The sequence below is a fragment of the Paroedura picta genome, chromosome 13 (assembly GCF_049243985.1).
Source record: "Paroedura picta isolate Pp20150507F chromosome 13, Ppicta_v3.0, whole genome shotgun sequence".
Taxonomy (NCBI): domain Eukaryota; kingdom Metazoa; phylum Chordata; class Lepidosauria; order Squamata; family Gekkonidae; genus Paroedura; species Paroedura picta.
The window spans coordinates 26,737,826-26,754,691 of record NC_135381.1 but is presented as its reverse complement, the minus strand read 5'-3'; the positions used below and the strand labels follow the sequence as shown (position 1 = coordinate 26,754,691).

Genomic DNA, 16,866 nt, shown 5'->3' with positions numbered 1-16,866 from the left:
AATTAAATTGCCTGATCCATCAACATTGAGCCAGCTGCTGGGATCGAACTTCCAACCTCATGGGCAAACAGCTTCAGACAGCACGTCACTGCCTTACCACTCTGCACCACAAGAGGCTCTTAGTACTTCACCTGCCCCTCCATTATATCGTAACTTAAGGATTTTGTCTTTTAAAAAGAAAAAGTAACATTTTCTTCTGTAATAAGCCACATTTGACTCTAGGTTGCAGACCCCTTAAGCAGAAAATGTGGCATATACATTTTTGTAACTGCTCATCAATTTCTCTAGCTTTGATATCCCTGAAATGGAAAATCTAATGGTCCAGTTGTCTAATGGTCCACTTTTGGAGGGACATCTGGGGGCACCTGGCAAATTGTACTTAAAATATATATATTACAATACTATTTTTGAGTTCTATGCATTCTATGAAACTTTTTGTTGCTCCATATAGACCAATTTTTTAATCAAGAACCCCCCCCCCCGGTCAATGGTGTCCCGCTTTACCAATGTTAAAATCTGGTCACCTTACAATTAAGAGATCTGGAAACATAGCAAAAGGTTCTCTGTAGCTTGAAAATAAGACCACCACCCTACATGCTCAAGATCTAGATAACTCAAAAGCTTGCACAGTTTTGAATATTACACAGAGAAAGCAAAAGAAATGTGCAAACTGAGTGAAAAGACCTATTTATGGGGTTTCTTTGCCAAACAGAAAAGCATAATAACAGCCACTGTGGTTATTCCAAGCAAATCAGAGGCTGTGGCTCAGTGACAAGGCATGCACATTGCATGAAAAGGAGCTCAGCTTCAGTCCTCAGCATCTTGAGCTGAAAAGATCACATAGAAAGGGATATGAAAGACCTCAGCCTGAGAATCCGGAGAGCTGCTGGCAGCCTGAGTAGGCAATACCGACCTTGATGGATCAATGGTCTGATTTCGCATAAGGAAGCTTCATGCGTTCAGGTGCAACTGGCAACAGCAGAGCCTCTTTGGCTAAGGTGACCAGATTGACCCACTTTTGGGGGACAATGTTTATTATTCTGTTTATTCTGTTTATTATTATTCTGTTTATTATTCTGGGGGTACCTGGCAAATTGTACTTATGTTGAAATAAAATATATATATTACAATACTATTTTTGCATTCTATACGTTCTATGAAACGTTTTGTTGCTCCATATAGACCCAATTTTTAATCAAGACACCCCTGCCCCCCCCCCCGCCCCCGGTCAATGGTGTCCTGCATTACCAATGTTGAAATCTGGTCACCTTACACTTTGGCAACAGTTAAGTAGTTTAGAGAGGCCAAGAAAATGACTGGGCCCGCTGAGCCCCTGGCTAACCCTAATTCTAGCAGTTTCCAGGGGAGTCCCTTTGGACGAGACAGTGGCTGACTATCAGCTGCCACAGTTGAAATGTCAAGGGATCCCCCTGGATTCTCCGCCCGAGGTGGCAGGGGAAGGCACGTGATCCGGCAACCTTGCTGAGACTAAACAGGTCTGACGGAAGCCCACCTGAGGTGCAAAAGGCACGCAAGTCTTGTCAGGCACGCACAAGTTCCCCTCCGGATCAGCCGGACAAAGGAACGGCTGGCTTGGAGCCCTGCGCTGGAAGACTCTCCTCCTCCTCCAGCTTTCGGCGCCCAGTGGGGCTGCTCCCGCGTGGAGAGCAAGCAAGGCGCTCTGCACATGCCCGGAGGCCGCCGCCTGGCCCTTCGGCGCTAAGTGAGCGTTCCCCGGCAGAGTTTTTTTCACCAGACAGGCCTCAAAGCGGCCGTAGGGAGGAGCGCGAGGGTGCGCTGCCTGCGCGAACCAAGCGGCTCCGCCCTCTCGGCGCCTGAGGAGGCCTGTGGGCGGCGGCCACCGGCTGATTGAGAAGCCCAGCGAGAGGGAGCTCCGAGATCTGCTGGAGGGCTGGACGGGGAGGCACCTGGATGCTCTCGTCGAGCCCGTGGCGACGTCGGGGTAAGGGAAGGCGCGGCGCGGATGCCCCCCAGAGGGGCCGAGAACTTCGGCGGGGAATTCTTGCAGAGCGGGCGGGAAGGCGGTTCGATCCGGAGATCCGGCAGAGGCGGTGGGTCTCTGCCCCAGTGCTCCTCCAGTGCTTATCTGGATTACGCATAGCGCCATGCTGTAGAAGGGGCTACAAGATGGGGTGGTGGTGGGCAGGGGGAGTCAACGTGTGGTCCTCCAGATGTTCATGGACTACAATTCCCATGAACCCTTGCCGGCAGGGGCTCATGGGAATTGTAGTCCATGAACATCTGGAGGACCACACGTTGACTACCCCTGGTGGTGGGGGTTTGGAAGCTGGTGTGGGGCCCCAGTCGCTCCTCGAAATGCCCCTAGCTGAGCTAGAAACCCTCTCTGTGCAAGGTTGTGCGATCTGATGGTCCATTGAGGAGGGAAATGCTCAGTGCAGCATGCTTGGTTATTCCATCACCAATTCCAGCCTGCTCAATTCTAGTATGAAGCCTGGTACAAATGAAATTGAATGTAAAATTGAATGTGGTTTGCATGAGAGAGAGAGAGAGAGTTTGGCATCGTTATTTCCACCTTATTTTGCTGTGGGTTTATAATCCAGTAGCCCAGGACAAGCCTTTGGGAAAAAATGGCCTGCACCTTTAAATAGATGCACACTCATGAACTCTTAGAAGGATAGCACATGAATGCTGGAGATATATGGGTGGTATGTCCCAAACTAACATGGAGCTCTGGTGCTCCAAAATAGCCCTAAAATGGGGTTCACCCGTAATTTTGATATGGTCCTTCAGGACAAGCAAGGCAATGTATAGGAGAAAAGAGTGTGGAGAGACTGGAATCTGTGGCAACAGATGGAGCTGGTGAACCTGATAGCATTCTCCAAATGGCCTTTCACAAGATAAGAAGAACTCCTTGGGAGTCAGGCAGTAGTCTGTCTAGTCCAGTGTTCTGTTTCCCACAGATGCCCCCTGGAGAGCCAGCTTGGTGTAGTGGTTAGGAGTCAGACTTCTAATCTGGCGAGCTGAGTTTGAGTCCACGCTCCCCCACATGCAGCCAGCTGGGTGACCTTGGGCTTGCCACAGCACTAACAAAGCTATTCTGACCATGCAGTGATATCAGGGCTCTCTCGGCCTCACCCACCTCACAGGGTGTCTGTTGTGGGGAGAGGAAATGGAAGGGGATTGTAAGCCGCTTTGAGACTCCTTCGGGTAGGGAAAAGCGGCATATAAGAACCGACTCTTCTTCAAATTGGACACGGATGCCAAGGCTTCTCCTGTACTGAGAGGCGTGCAGTGTGGTTCCATTAAGCCATCCTGGTTGATAACATATTATCCTTGAATTGGGTTAATATTCTGTAACACTCCATGAGACGGCTTGCTGATAGCAGTGGGTAACAAATGTAATAATAATAATAATAATAATAATAATAATAATAATAATAATAATAATAATAATAATAATAATAATAATAATAATACTCTTCAGGTCTTCTAGTTCAGCAGTTCTCAGCCATTCATATCATATCTCCACCATTTGCTGTATCAAAGAACCCGTATGTCCCATCTTGATAGAAACAGAAAGCCTGCTTTTTTCCTGAGGGCACTGTATGTTTACAGACTTTTTGTTATTATGTTTATTATTTACAGTAAGTTTTAAGGTCCTTAAAATTGCAGAAACACAGTAGACGATCTCTGGCAGATAATGGCATGTCAAAGGCACTTGCTAGTGAGCAGGGGAAATGGGGATTAGGCAAAACACTGAATGCCCAAGGTTGCCACTAACATGACAGAAGGTCACAGAGGGATAATCCATGGTGGCAGATACGGTCAGCCAGAGATGGCACATCATGCTTGCAAGTGGACATGGGGACTGAAGGAAAGATAATTCTGAGTAACTGTGATGAGGATCCTGCATCTTACCTAGACCATTTTGCAGCCCACAGTGAGAACCACTGCTTAAGTTGCCTGCCGTGGTTTGAGGACAAAATGTGCTCTTTCTCCTGAGTTCTCAGCTTGGATTTGGCAGTGCAACAAATGTCGGAACACAAAGTGATTTTCTTAAGAGCTTGAAGGCTCTTCCTCCAGCAGGGACGGAGGGAGGAGGGGATGGCACCCCCTCCCCGCCTTTGGGATTTAATCTATGAGGCATGGGGTGCTAATGCAGGCAGGAATGTCGAGTACTCAAGATGTCAAAAGGCTCCATCTGTCTATTTTAAGAGCATGGGGAGGCGGAGAGATTAGTGAAGCCAGCTAGTTATATACAGCCAAGCAAACAGCCATACACTTTTTAAGTTTTTCTGCCTGATAAATGTGAAAAATAAATAAATAAATGTGGATTTGATTGCCCCGGACATGGCTTCTTTTAATTTACAAGAACAATTTGAGTCAGTGCACAGATTTTAGATTGAAAATCCTGTCTGTCTCTGTCCCTTCTATGATCTTCTCAGTTGCTCTGGATACGTTTGGGAATGAGCATCATAATCCTGCTGCAGCTAAATATGATTGCTTACACAAGGAATCATAGAATCATAGAGTTGGAAGGGGCCTTACAGGCCATCTAGTCCAACCCCCTGCTCAACGCAGGATCAGCCCAAAGCATCCAAGAAAAGTGTGCATCCAACCTTTGCTTGAAGACTGCCAGTGAGGGGGAGCTCACCACCTCCTTAGGCAGCCTAGGTTTTGCACTGGTTTGTCATCCAAACTGTTGCAGGTTTTTTTTTTTAAAGCAGCTAAGGATATCCTCCTAGTTTGACACAGTTTTTTTGGAAAGATTGCAGTACAGGCTTGTTTGTCCACTGTATAGATTAGAAGTTGTGCATTTTTGAAGGTCCAGACTATATTGGCACCATTTTCCTTGTCTCAGCCTCCCTTCTCCATAGACTCCATTCGCTCATGCAATGGAGAGCCTTTTTTGTCTTTTAAAATAAACTGGTGTTTGTTAACTTACTATAGCTTTATAGTGATGCATCTCTTTAGCATTATAATGATAACAGAGGGAAGTGCTGAAAAGACTCCTGTGGCCTTTTGCCAATGCAAACGCCACTATATTCCTAGTGATGATGACAGAAAATGGAGAATCCTTGCTGGGCTCATGCAGGCCAGGTCAGCATGTAGAATCCTAGAGATGGAAGGGTCCATACAGGGTATCTAGTCCAACCCCCCTGCTCAATGCAGGATCAGTCTAAGGCAGGGGTAGTCAAACTGCGGCCGTCCAGATGTCCATGGACTACAATTCCCAGAAGCCCCTGCCAGCATTCGCCGGCAGGGGCTCCTGGGAATTGTAGTCCATGGACATCTAGACGGCCGCAGTTTGACTACCCCTGGTCTAAGGAATCCATGATAAGGACTTGTCCAGCCACTGTTGAAGACTGCCAGTGAGAGGGAGCTCACTACCTCCTTAGGCAGTCAATTGCACTGCTGAGCTACTCTAGCTGTGAATTCCCCCACCCTCCATTAATCTAGCTGATATCATTCTCCACATAGTTTAAACCCATTACTGCAAATCTGATCCTGCCAACAGTAACCTTTCCCCGCCCTCCTCTAAGTGTCAACCTTTCAAATACTTAAAGAGAGAAATTTGTTCAGTGTCTGCATGGGAGACCTCTGGGGAATGTTCCCCCCCTAAAAAAAAGTTTGTCATAATGGACGAAGAAAGGAGAGCCAACAATGTATCAAAATTAGTAGTGGTTGTTTTATCTTTTACCAGGGGTGAAATTCTGGAGATCAGAACCCTACTGAGCTAGTGGCTGCATAATCACAGGAATGCCTGAGGGTAGTTCATCTAGATTGCTTTTATTTCTCTTGGGGAGGAAATGTTCTAGAATAAGCACAGATGAAGAGCAAATACTTGGGCAGTCTGTTGCTTTGATATGACTTCTTCCACCATGGCAGATCTTGGTTACCAGAAATTAGGACAGAAAGGGAAGCAGGTCTAACTCATGGGGTCAAATAATGATACTACTACTACGTAGCACTTTAGAAATCCAAAGTGCCTTGCGTTTTGTATATGGGGCTCATGTCTCGTGCCTTCTTCCATTTTATCCTCCTGATAACCTTATGAAGTAGGTTAGGCAGAAAGAGAGGGACTAGTTCAAGATAAGATGGGAATCCAGCAGCCCCTTAAAGATTAGCAAAATGGGGTGATTTGAACTTGGGTCTCCCCAGGCCCAGTCCAACAGCCTGCCTAATACATTACACCATTGCTTTATAGATGTTGTTGTTGTAATCTTTACAACAAATCTGTAAGATAGATGAGTATTATTATTCACCTAGTATAGAAAAGCAAATCACTCTTTCTCAGGCTCCTGCTTAGCAAATTAATGGCAGAGGTGAGACTGGTGTATCAGGCTTGCGAGGTTCATAGCTGATCATGCTGTCCTAAGCAGAGTTACACCCATCTAAATCTTTTGAAGTTAATGGGATTTGAAAAGGGTAGCTGTGCTTAGGAGGACACTGTATATCAATACTCGTCTTTGAATAATTTTCACGATCTCAACTGAGAAACACTTTCACTCTAGTCACTATTTCCCTAATATTTACTTAGCTTTCTTAGACAGGTTTGCACATCACTGTTTAAATGTATGAGCTTTGATGGGGGAAAAAAATCTACCAAAGATCTAGTGAAATGGCATAGCAGGCGGGTTCTGTCCTCTCCCCCTTTTTCTGTTCTATTGTTAGTCTTTGTAGTACGGATGCTGTGTAGGCCATGATTAGCTGCCACATTATTAGTTGCCTAATGTGGGCACCAAGCAGTTTTTATAAAGCCACAGGGGAGTGTATATGCTGTCTATCTAAAGCCTAGTTTTCATACGGATTATTTTTACTTTTATTATTTTTTTAGGCCTGGGTCAAATGTTGCATTTAAATATTTGGGGGCAAATAAATGTGCTTTCCAGAATGGTAGAGCCGCCTCCCCCCAAAACATTTGCGGGTGGGGTTTTCTTTCTTTTTTTTTTTTTGCGTCGTTTGTAAAGACTTTTGACATGTCACAGAACATAAAACAAAGGCATGACAGATCTATAAGGACTTCTGTCTTCTCACTCTACATATCACTTAGTCTGTATTTGGTAATCTTCTTGCTGAAGATAATTCCTACCACATCAGATCCACCAAGTCTAGCACTCAATGCAAGAAGTCCACTGCAAGGTGGTCAGTCTGCCAGTGGGCTGCAGTCTGTCTTCCATTCACACAGACAGAATATGCAACTGGGTTTACTGGTTCTTCCTAGGGTGCGCCTGGACTTTTGCACATGTCATGTTTAATTAAGTGTTTGACTGGTGCTGCCATGGAACTAGCCTTTGCACATTTCCCATGCAATTGTGCTTTGTCTGCTCAAAATTCTCTGTTCATCCCCCCCACCTCAATGGCACCTCATTTGTGTTATTATGAACCAAGATGTTACATGAAAAGTGTTTTGTAGTAAAATGTTGGGGTGGTGGTGTGTTTCTGGGAGAAAGTGGGAGGTAATTACCCACCAATGTTTCCAGAACTCTTTAACATCTATCCCAGGATTATGCATAGCTAAAGCCTCCAGGATTTGTCATGGCTAAAGCCATCTAACTAAACTTCCCTCTTGCTCAAAATCCAGATGCTATGGGTAGGGTTCAAGGATTCAGTGCAGTGTTCCTGTAGCTACAAGGAACTGAAGAGACAGGCTGTCACAGAAAACTTAATTTTTGCATCATTTGTCATTTCAGAGAACATAAAACAAAGGCATGACAAATGCCTCAAAGCTCCCATCATGTTAAGTGAAACATCATGCTGTACTTTCAGAGGGTCACCATTTGGTCTGAAGTAGGACAGTTAGATTTGAGTTTGCTAGCACTTTAGAGACCAACACAAAATGTAGGGTACAAGCTTCTGAGAGTCTAAGCTCCCTTCGTTAGACTATTAATGTCTGATTAAGGGAACTTTGACTTTAAAAAACTTATACCCTGAAACTCCTATTGGTCTCTAACGTGTTACTGAGGTGAAATCTCACTTTATAATCATCTGTGTGTTCTTATACCCATCACTGGGGAGATCAAGTGGGCTCAATTTCATGAGAGGTTATAGGAGCCGGGGAGAGCAGATTTTATGGCTTCTGGGTTCTGGGTGCTACCAGGCAGAGAATGGCAGCTTGTGCAAAAATGACTGTTCCAGAGCAGGTCTGCAGTATTCAGGTGGGGGAACTTTTCCTCTGCTGTTTTCCCAACCCAAAACACCACCATGCCAATAGTAAAGTGCCCTGCAAAGGAAAAAAATAGATAAAGGTAAAGGTATCCCCTGTACAATTACTGGGTCATGTCTGACCCTTGGGGTGACGCCCTCCAGCGTTTTCATGGCAGACTCAATAAGGGGTGGTTTGCCAGTGCCTTCCCCAGTCATTACCGTTTACCCCCCAGCAAGCTGGGTACTCATTTTACTGACCTCGGAAGGATGGAAGGCTGAGTCAACCTTGAGCCAGCTGCTGGGATTGAACTCCCAGCCTCATGGACCGAGCTTTCAGACTGCATGTCTGCTGCCTTACCACTCTGCGCCAATAGATAGGAAGAAGCAAATAGCAGCTTTCATGCAGAGGAAAAGGGTGTGTATATGCATGAAGATGGGTGGGAAAGGGTGCTGATGCTGTAATTTTCCCATCTAGACCAAAGGTGAGTGCGTGTGTGTGCTTTCTTTTTCATATAAAAGAGAAAGATGAGAGAAGATATTTCAGTAGTTTTAAAGGAAAGGTTAATAAAGTGAGTGCAGGGGCACTAAAGGAGGGGCAGAGAGGTATTCATTGCTTGGAGGGTGATGGGTCACTCCCAAGGGATGCCTGCCCACTTAATTATCAGATTAACAGCACAATCCTATGCAAAGTTATTGTAAAATGCATGGATTTGATAGAATAACACTGCACAAGACTGAACTACAAGAGTGTCTATTGTGAACCCAGGTATCTGTACCCAACAGCAGAATGCAGCATAAAGAGATAACTTGTGGTTATTGTCCCACAGCTGTCAGTTTGTGTTAGGTGAATGCAAGAACCCACACCAAGAAGTTTACATGTACAGATTTGCTTTGAGCGCAGATACCCTTCCTATTACAGACAATCCTCCTCCATAACCACATCTGATAAACTTGTGGCTTTGTCTGAACTTGCCTCTTTCCTTCCCTGTGGATTTGTGTTGCGTGCATGGAGAGCCGTGTTTTGCCAGGCCTTTACAAACAACATTTTGGAGAGGAGCCTTGGCTGGGCAGGTTGCCAGCTCAGACTTGTCACTTGAGCCCCAGATGCCAGAGACAATGCGCTCATGGGTCTTGGCATCTCTGCAGTGTGATACTGTTCAGGCCAGATGTGAAGAAGCAGCAGCCCCACGAGGCAGAGTTCTACCTTTTGTCTCTGTGAGACAAACAACAAATGGGGATATGTCAAGTGAGACAAACGTCTTTTGTTTTAGCGTAGGTGCAGTGATGCTCAGCTGATGCTTGTGCTGCTAGCTGAGGAACATAAGAAAAGCCCTTGTGAAATCAGGCCAGTGGTCCATCTATCTATCTTGTTCTCCCCAGCAGCCACCCAGTTACTCTAGAACAGGGGTAGTCAACTTGTGGTCCTCCAGATGTTCATGGACTACAATTCCCATGAGCCCCTGCCAGAAACTGCTGGCAGGGGCTCATGGGAATTGTAGTCCATGAACATCTGGAGGACCACAGGTTGACTAGCCCTGCTCTAGAAGGCCAGTAAGGAGGGGAGAGAGGCCAAGGGCTTTCTCTGATATTTCCTCTTAGTGCTGGTATGCAGAGAGAGAAGAAGGAGGTCTGATGTTCTTATGGTAACAAGCAGGTAGAAGTGGCTATTGGACAATTGTATGAAACATTTTCTAGAGGGAGCACTCCAATCTGTTCACCATTGGTGGGGGAGTCTATGGGCCAGGGATGCAGCACAAGGTTTCCTTGTAGAAGGTACCAGCTTCATACTTAGGCAACAGTATGTTAATTTGGCATTGCTAGAAAAGACCTGTTTCTGCTTGTGAGATGGGAGAATTGCCAATCAAAATAGGTAATAAAGGTAAAGGTATCCCCTGCGCAAGCACTAGGTCATGTCTGACCCTTGGGGTGACGCCCTCTAGCGTTTTCATGGCAGACTCAATACGGGGTGGTTTGCCAGTGCCTTCCCCAGTCATTGCCATTTACCCCCCAGCAAGCTGGGTACTCATTTTACCAACCTCGGAAGGATGGAAGGCCGAGTCAACCTTGAGCCGGCTGCTGGGATTGAACTCCCAGCCTCATAGACAGAGCTTCAGACTGCATGTCTGCTACCTTACCACTCTGCTCCACAAGAGGCTCTTAAAGTATGCAATACTGTGCTAAAAAAATTGATGACTGACTTGGGACGAGTCAAGGGTTCACTAAATTTGTGACCCACATTGCAGAAGAAGAGTTGGTTCTTAAATGCCGCTTTTCTCTACTCAAAGGTGTCTCAAGTGGCTTACTATCCCCTTCCCTTCCCTCTCCCCACAACAGACACCCTGTGCGGGACATGTTGTGTATGTGAATCCGCTCAGGAGGAATGAGCTTGAGGTCCAAGGAAGGATTCTAGCAGCTTCAGAAGCAGCCAATGTGGTGCGAGGCTTCCAATCCCGGGAGCCAATTGTTTAAAATCAATCAAGTACCCCTCAGCCGTGGGAGATTCTTTCGTTGTACATTTGTATTTATGTTGGAGTTTTTTGTGGGAGTTAGCAGAGTGAAGTCTTGGTACTTTCTGTATCATGTACTCTCATGATTAAAGAGCCACAAGGATCCTTTGGCAAGGGAAGAAGGGGTTGAACTTCAGACGACTCTGCTTGAACCATTTCCTCACTGCTTCCAGGCACCTGGCTAAGACCGGGGTGGGGTGGAATCAAGTTAAATCCAGTTGGAATTGAGCGTGCCTGAGAAATTCAATCCGTATAAGCTGTGGTCCTCTCCCAGCTATTTTTCTAACCTACTAATTGAGTCTTTCAGAGGGAATCTCACAGCCTTCCCTGGCAATTTGAACCCCCCCCCCAGCATTTTATAGTGAGTTCTGATACAGTTTAAAATGTACAGTGTTGTTTGTTCTATATAATAGGAGGGGAGATAACCTGACAAGTACCAATAACTCAGTTGCTTTTAATTTTTTTTTAAATTGAGAGATGGCTTTGCATGAATGAAGAAGGCACACATTTAAAAGATTCTAAATACACTCACCGGAGAAAGCAATTATGCTAAGACTAGGAAAATAGCCCGTTGTAATTTAAAATACAATGGGTGTTAGCCTTCCTCCCCCTCCAGCCCAGGCAGGCCTGCTGAGGCCTGGAGAGGCTGCAGTGGGCCTTCATGGGGTGGGGGGGGAGTGTTGTTGGAGTCGGGAGAGGAATGTGAAGGCGACTGTAAGCCGCTTTGAGCCTCCTTCGGGTAGGGAAAAGCGGCATATAAGAACCAACTCTTCTTCTTCTTCTTCGTGGCTTTTCCCACACCCCCACATCCCACTGGCTGTGGTTCCAGGCCCTTCCCCTCCTTTTATTTTATTTTAATTTATTTATAATTTAATTTATATCTTGCCTCTCTTGACTAACATCTCGAGATGGCTTTCAACAGTAAAAAACATACCCCATAAAATTTCATAAAAACATTAAACATACAGTTCCATACAATAAGATTGTCAAAACCACGATGCAGAAGAGTGTGTGTGTGTGTGTGGAGGGGATCATAGAATCATAGAAATATAGAATCATAGAATAATAGAGTTGGAAGGGTCATCATGGGTCATCTAGTCCAACCCCCTGCACTATGCAGGACACTCACATCCCAATCACACATCTACTGTAACCTGCCACTCCTTTGCCTTCACTGAATCAGCCTCTCCGTCAGATGGCTATCCAGCCTCTGTTTAAAAATTTCCATAGATGGAGAACCAACCACCTCCTGAGGAAGCCTGTTCCACTGAGAAACCGCTCTAACTGTCAGGAACTTCTTCCGGATGTTTAGATGGAATTTCTTTTCAATTAATTTAATCCCATTCATTCTGGTCTGTCCCTGTGGGGCAAGAGAGAACAATTCTGCTCCATCCTGCATATGGCACCCTTTTAAATACTTGAAGATGGTTATCAGATGCCCTCTCAGTCGTCTCTTCTCTAGGCTAAACAGACCAAGCTCCCCCAACCTTTCTTCATACGTCTTGGTCTCCAAACCCCTCACCATCTTTGTTGCCCTCCTCTGGACATGCTCCAGTTTGTCAACATCCCTCTTCAACTGGGGTGCCCAAAACTGAACAGAGTACTCCAAGTGAGGCTGAACCAGAGCAGAGTTACAAGTTTGCAGGGGGCCCAGAAAAGTTATGCTTGGTGGCCAGCAATGTCGGTGGCTCCCTTGAGGTGCCTCTCCTGGTGTGGAAAGTCCAGACTAGTGATTCACTGTGGATTCTCCATCACTGACCACAGTGGACATTCTGGTCTCTGAGCAGGCAGATGGTGTCCACTCTGCCAGAGAGTTATGTTCCTTTGAGAGGCATGACTGTCTCTTTGTGATGCATGGATTTCCTAATGCCTGTTCTGTGATTTGGATTTAATAGAGGAAGATGTGTGTGCAAATGGGGGGAACGGCAGGCCGCCTGAAGTCAGGAAGGCAGCCTGTCTGAAATTCAAGCTCAGTAGCTCAAAGAGGCATTTGTTTCCTTTGCTCCAGGGTTACTTGCCAATCTATATATTTTTATTTCTTTCACTCAAGTTGTTTGCCCTCTCATTCATTCTCTTTGGCTTCCTTCACTAAGCCTGTGTACTCGTATGAAAAGCATTTCCTCCCATTGCATTTTTTTTTGGGGGGGGGGAAATCCCACAAAAGCAGCTGTTTTCCATTAGGTTTTGTTTTGCTCACACAAATACACAAAGACATGCCAACAATAAGAGTGCAAAGCATTTCCAAAACAGCTGGCCAAATGTGAATTGCTTTTAAACAAGCAGGCTTCAGGGAATATGTGACCCTGTCATGATCCTAACAGAATACTTTTATTGGTTACTTGGCTGCTAAGCTAGACTTCCTCAGTACCATTCTTATTTTATGCGCATCTATAAGGAAAACACCGGGCAACCTGACCTTATCCCTGTACAGAATGTGACTATAGTTTGGGGTTTTTTTATGTCTGGCATTTCTGCAAGGACAACTGCAGATTGCGGTACTGGTGCAAAATTCAATTTTTTGAGAAGATCAGCTTTTGTTGAAAGAAAGAAAAGCTTCTGGCTTTATCGATGGCAAAGTCCAGCACCAGATTGTATAAGCAAAATGTGGTGGATTTAGAGAAGCCGAAGAGGCAACTGGATCAGCCTCTAGTTCCTCTCCCCTCAAGAACAGCAGAAATAAAATAAATGATTCAAGCCATTTAAATTGAAGAATAACTCATGCAAAGTAAGATAAATGAGGCAGAATTTGCACCGTGTTTCCAGTTGGCTGGATATAGTGGTTGTTGCCATAGGAGGCAGGTTATTTTGGTGCAGAATTACTGTTATATCCCTGTGTCAAGGAATTGTAGTTCATGGACATCTGGAGGGCCGCAGTTTGACTATCCCTGTTTTAGAATCTAGAGCACAAATATAAATTAAGACCTGCAAGTTCTTCCACTCACCGTTCAAAAAACAACAACCTAATCATTTCATGAGTTCCTTCCTTTAATGCAAACATTGATCCCAATTTCCTGAGAAGTGGGAAATGTCTTCTGGAGAAGTAAGACTGTTTGTTAGTTTTGGCTGCAGAATGGGGTGTTGTTGAAGAGTGAGGAAGAATCCATTTGGCTTGAGTACAAAAATATCTGAAAAATCCCTTTCCCTCCCTCCCTGCTTAGTATGCACATTTCTGTAGGAGCGCTTTAGAGAGCATTTCTGCTGATTAATTCTGATTATTAAAGTCCTCCTCTAGCTAGTACCAGATAGTAGACTGCATTAACTTTAACCAGCTATTTAAACTTGGGCTTTTCAGCGACTGCATCATGGCGACTGGACCAGTAGATATCCTAGAGCCTCTCGAGGATGAAGAAACGGGTGAGCAGTTTTCCAGGGAGTAAATGTGTTATAACTGTGAGGTGGCTATTTTGAAGTTTTCCTAGTCTAAGAGTTGGAGGACCAGTCTGGCCAGTACAGTGTAGCCTTTAATCCAACTTGCCCTTGTTACTTGTTTCAGTTACTCTCATACGTACCGTATTTGCCGGCGTATAAGACGACTAGGCGTATAAGACGACCCCCCAACATTTCCACTCAAAATATCGAGTATGTTACATTACATTACAGTACTATGGGCCACTATGGGCAGCTATGTCTATCCCAACTGAAGTGTACCCGGCGTATAGGACAATCCCCCCACTTGGAGGCATGTTTTTCATGGGAAAAAAGTAGTCTTATATGCCAGCAAATACTGTAAGCTAAGAGCTCCAACACTCTCCTCCTTCAGAGAGACCAGCAACAGTCTCTGCAAGTGTTCTCATGCCCCTCAATCACTCACTAACGTATGCTTTTTCTTTTTCTCAGTTTGACTTATTATTAGAATTCATTATCTCTGAGGGCGATTCTGCATCAACAAAACCACTCCCATGAGGGACACATTTTGGTGGTAGACCTGGTTTGCCCCAAATTTATGCGTCCAAACCAGTGGTCCCCAACCCTTTTGAGGCTGGGGACCAGCAGGGCAACTGCCCGCCTGGGAAAAGTGTCACGCATGCGCAATTTCAGCCACACATGGCGCATGTGCGGCCCAGCCACGCATGCGCGATGCGCGGGCACGCCCCTGATTCCCTTTCCCCCCCTCCTGCAGTAAGAAGCGGCCCGCGGGTTGGGGACCACTGGTCTAAACGGACTCAACTGGGGTGGAACAGTTCGGCTGCTCAAGGGGTGGTGGTGGTGGTGGTGGCAGGGATGATGGGGTCTTTTTGCCCATCCTGCAAAAGAAAACAAACACGCCCCATTGAGCCCCATGGTGCTGTGAAGTACTGCGGAGTTGAGTGGGGTATTTTCTGTTCCCTCTGGGCCTACCCCCTCCCAGTCTTCTGCATCTACACGGGCCTCCACTGGGCTAGGCCCCATTGGCCCCTGGAGTTCTTAAGGTAATGTGGGAAATATCCACATTCTCTTAAGCGGAGCAACGGAGACATGTGCTGGGCCCAGGAGAGGCCTGCACCGGTGTCGTCGTCATGTGGAAGCGGGGATTAGCCCCACTGCCATATGACTGCTCTCCCGGCTTTTTCTGCCTGTGCAGAAATCGATCTGAGAGAGTATTTGGTGCTTTTTAGGCTAGGGAGAAAGGGGCTAAAGAGCACTGAGTATTGCCTCATGAGGAAGCAATAGGGCAGGGCCCCTGTTCAGTTCAAAACTTGGCCCTTGTTAAAAAGTAGTAGCCAGATAAGATACTTGCCCTCAGGCGCACAGTGAGACATCTTATGATGAGATTGGGCGCTTGAATCAATGCAGTATAGCTAGCAACAAAATAAAAGGCCATTTGTCATGTTTAAAGTTAATTGTCTTGAAATTGAATAAAATAAATCTTAGAAAATGAGAGATCTAGCCTTGTCAGTTATTGCAGGGAGTGCTTTTAATTCTCAGGAAGCTGTTGGCTCATCCAGTTCTCTAGAGCAGTGGTCCCCAACCTTTTTATCACTGGGGACCGGTCAACACTTGACAATTTTACTGAGGCCCGGGGGGGGATAGTCTTTTGCCAAGGGCCATCGCTGCCACCTGAGCTCCTGCTTTACTTGCTTTCCCACTGGTGCCCCTGACTTACTGTCGCCCGCTGGAGGGCGCTGCCAGCAGCAGCTGGATTTTCCCATCTGCCTTAATTTAATTGATTTGCTTCCTTTGTACCCCGCTTTTCTACCAATGGGGACTCAAAATTGCATACATCTTCATCTTCTCCATTTTATCATCTCAATAACCCTGTGAGGTAGATTGGGACAGTCACACATACTCAGCCTAAAGTCACCCAGCAAGCTTCCCTGATAGGGGAATTTGAACCTGGATCTCTCAGATTCTAGCCTGCTGCTGGCTGTCCCACAGAAGGAGAGCGCTTTCTCTCCAAAGCTTTACCTTAGCCAAATTAGCCTCTCCTATCTCTTCTGTCAACATCTGAAAACCATTTGAAAGAACTCAAGTGTCTCCAGATGCTCCATAGCCAGGGAGCTTTGGTCAGTCCAGGCTCCTTAGTGAGCATAACTACACCATAAATGCAACTGCAAAAATGCATTTCTTGCCCGGAATGTTATAATTTTGAGTTCCATGTAGCACAAAAACATGCATATTTATGAGCAATCTGGTGAGAAAGCCTCACTTTCCCTTTTTCTGTATTTTGTTGTCTGGGGCCCATTGTGTGACCATAATGCAGCCACTGTCTGCATTAAAATGCATTAAAAGTCATTCTGAGCACCTGGGTTGTGACTAGCATCCCCCCCCCTCCTCCAGCAGAGCGGAGAAAGGCTCAGTTGCACTCTAGAGTTATTGTTCTGTTCTCAAAGTGTCCACTGTGCAGTGGACGTTAGTGCTCTCTTCTCCTGCCGCACATAATGGCATGGTAGAATGAAAGCACTGGTGACAAAGTTATAGGGGAGGGTGTTGGAGACAAACACTCACTGAAATGGTGCTTTGTTTACAAAGTTCTCCAGTTGTGGGTCTCAATTATGTCAGCTGCCTCCCTGTTCAGCCTACATTGGGCAAATAATAGAATATGTGTCGAAGCAGGCACCACTAACCTCAGGACTTCTTTGTTTCCCAGATGTGTGCATCACAGCGCATCTAGTGAGACAATGCCTTTATAGCGTCTGTTCATTTACAGATAGGCAAGTTGAACACGGAGGATGGGGAGTAGGTCAACATCCAGAATGTGTTCATTATTCATTGTTCACATAGGAGTCAACTTGATATTAGCATGTTAGAC

General features: G+C 45.7%; 1 protein-coding gene across 2 annotated transcripts in view; it reads left to right on the top strand.

Moving 5' to 3' along the window:
• Nucleotides 1-1,743: 1,743 nt before the first annotated feature.
• Nucleotides 1,744-16,866, top strand: part of KIAA1210 (KIAA1210 ortholog) — a 33,738-nt gene continuing 18,615 nt past the window's right edge. The window contains exons 1-2 of one of the 2 annotated variants that reach the window (XM_077308671.1): nt 1,744-2,072; nt 13,930-13,991. In XM_077308671.1, the coding sequence (XP_077164786.1) occupies nt 1,933-2,072; nt 13,930-13,991 (202 nt within the window). In that variant the 5' untranslated portion in view covers nt 1,744-1,932. The remainder of the gene's footprint in view (nt 2,073-13,929; nt 13,992-16,866) is intronic. The other variant, XM_077308672.1, reaches the window with a different exon arrangement.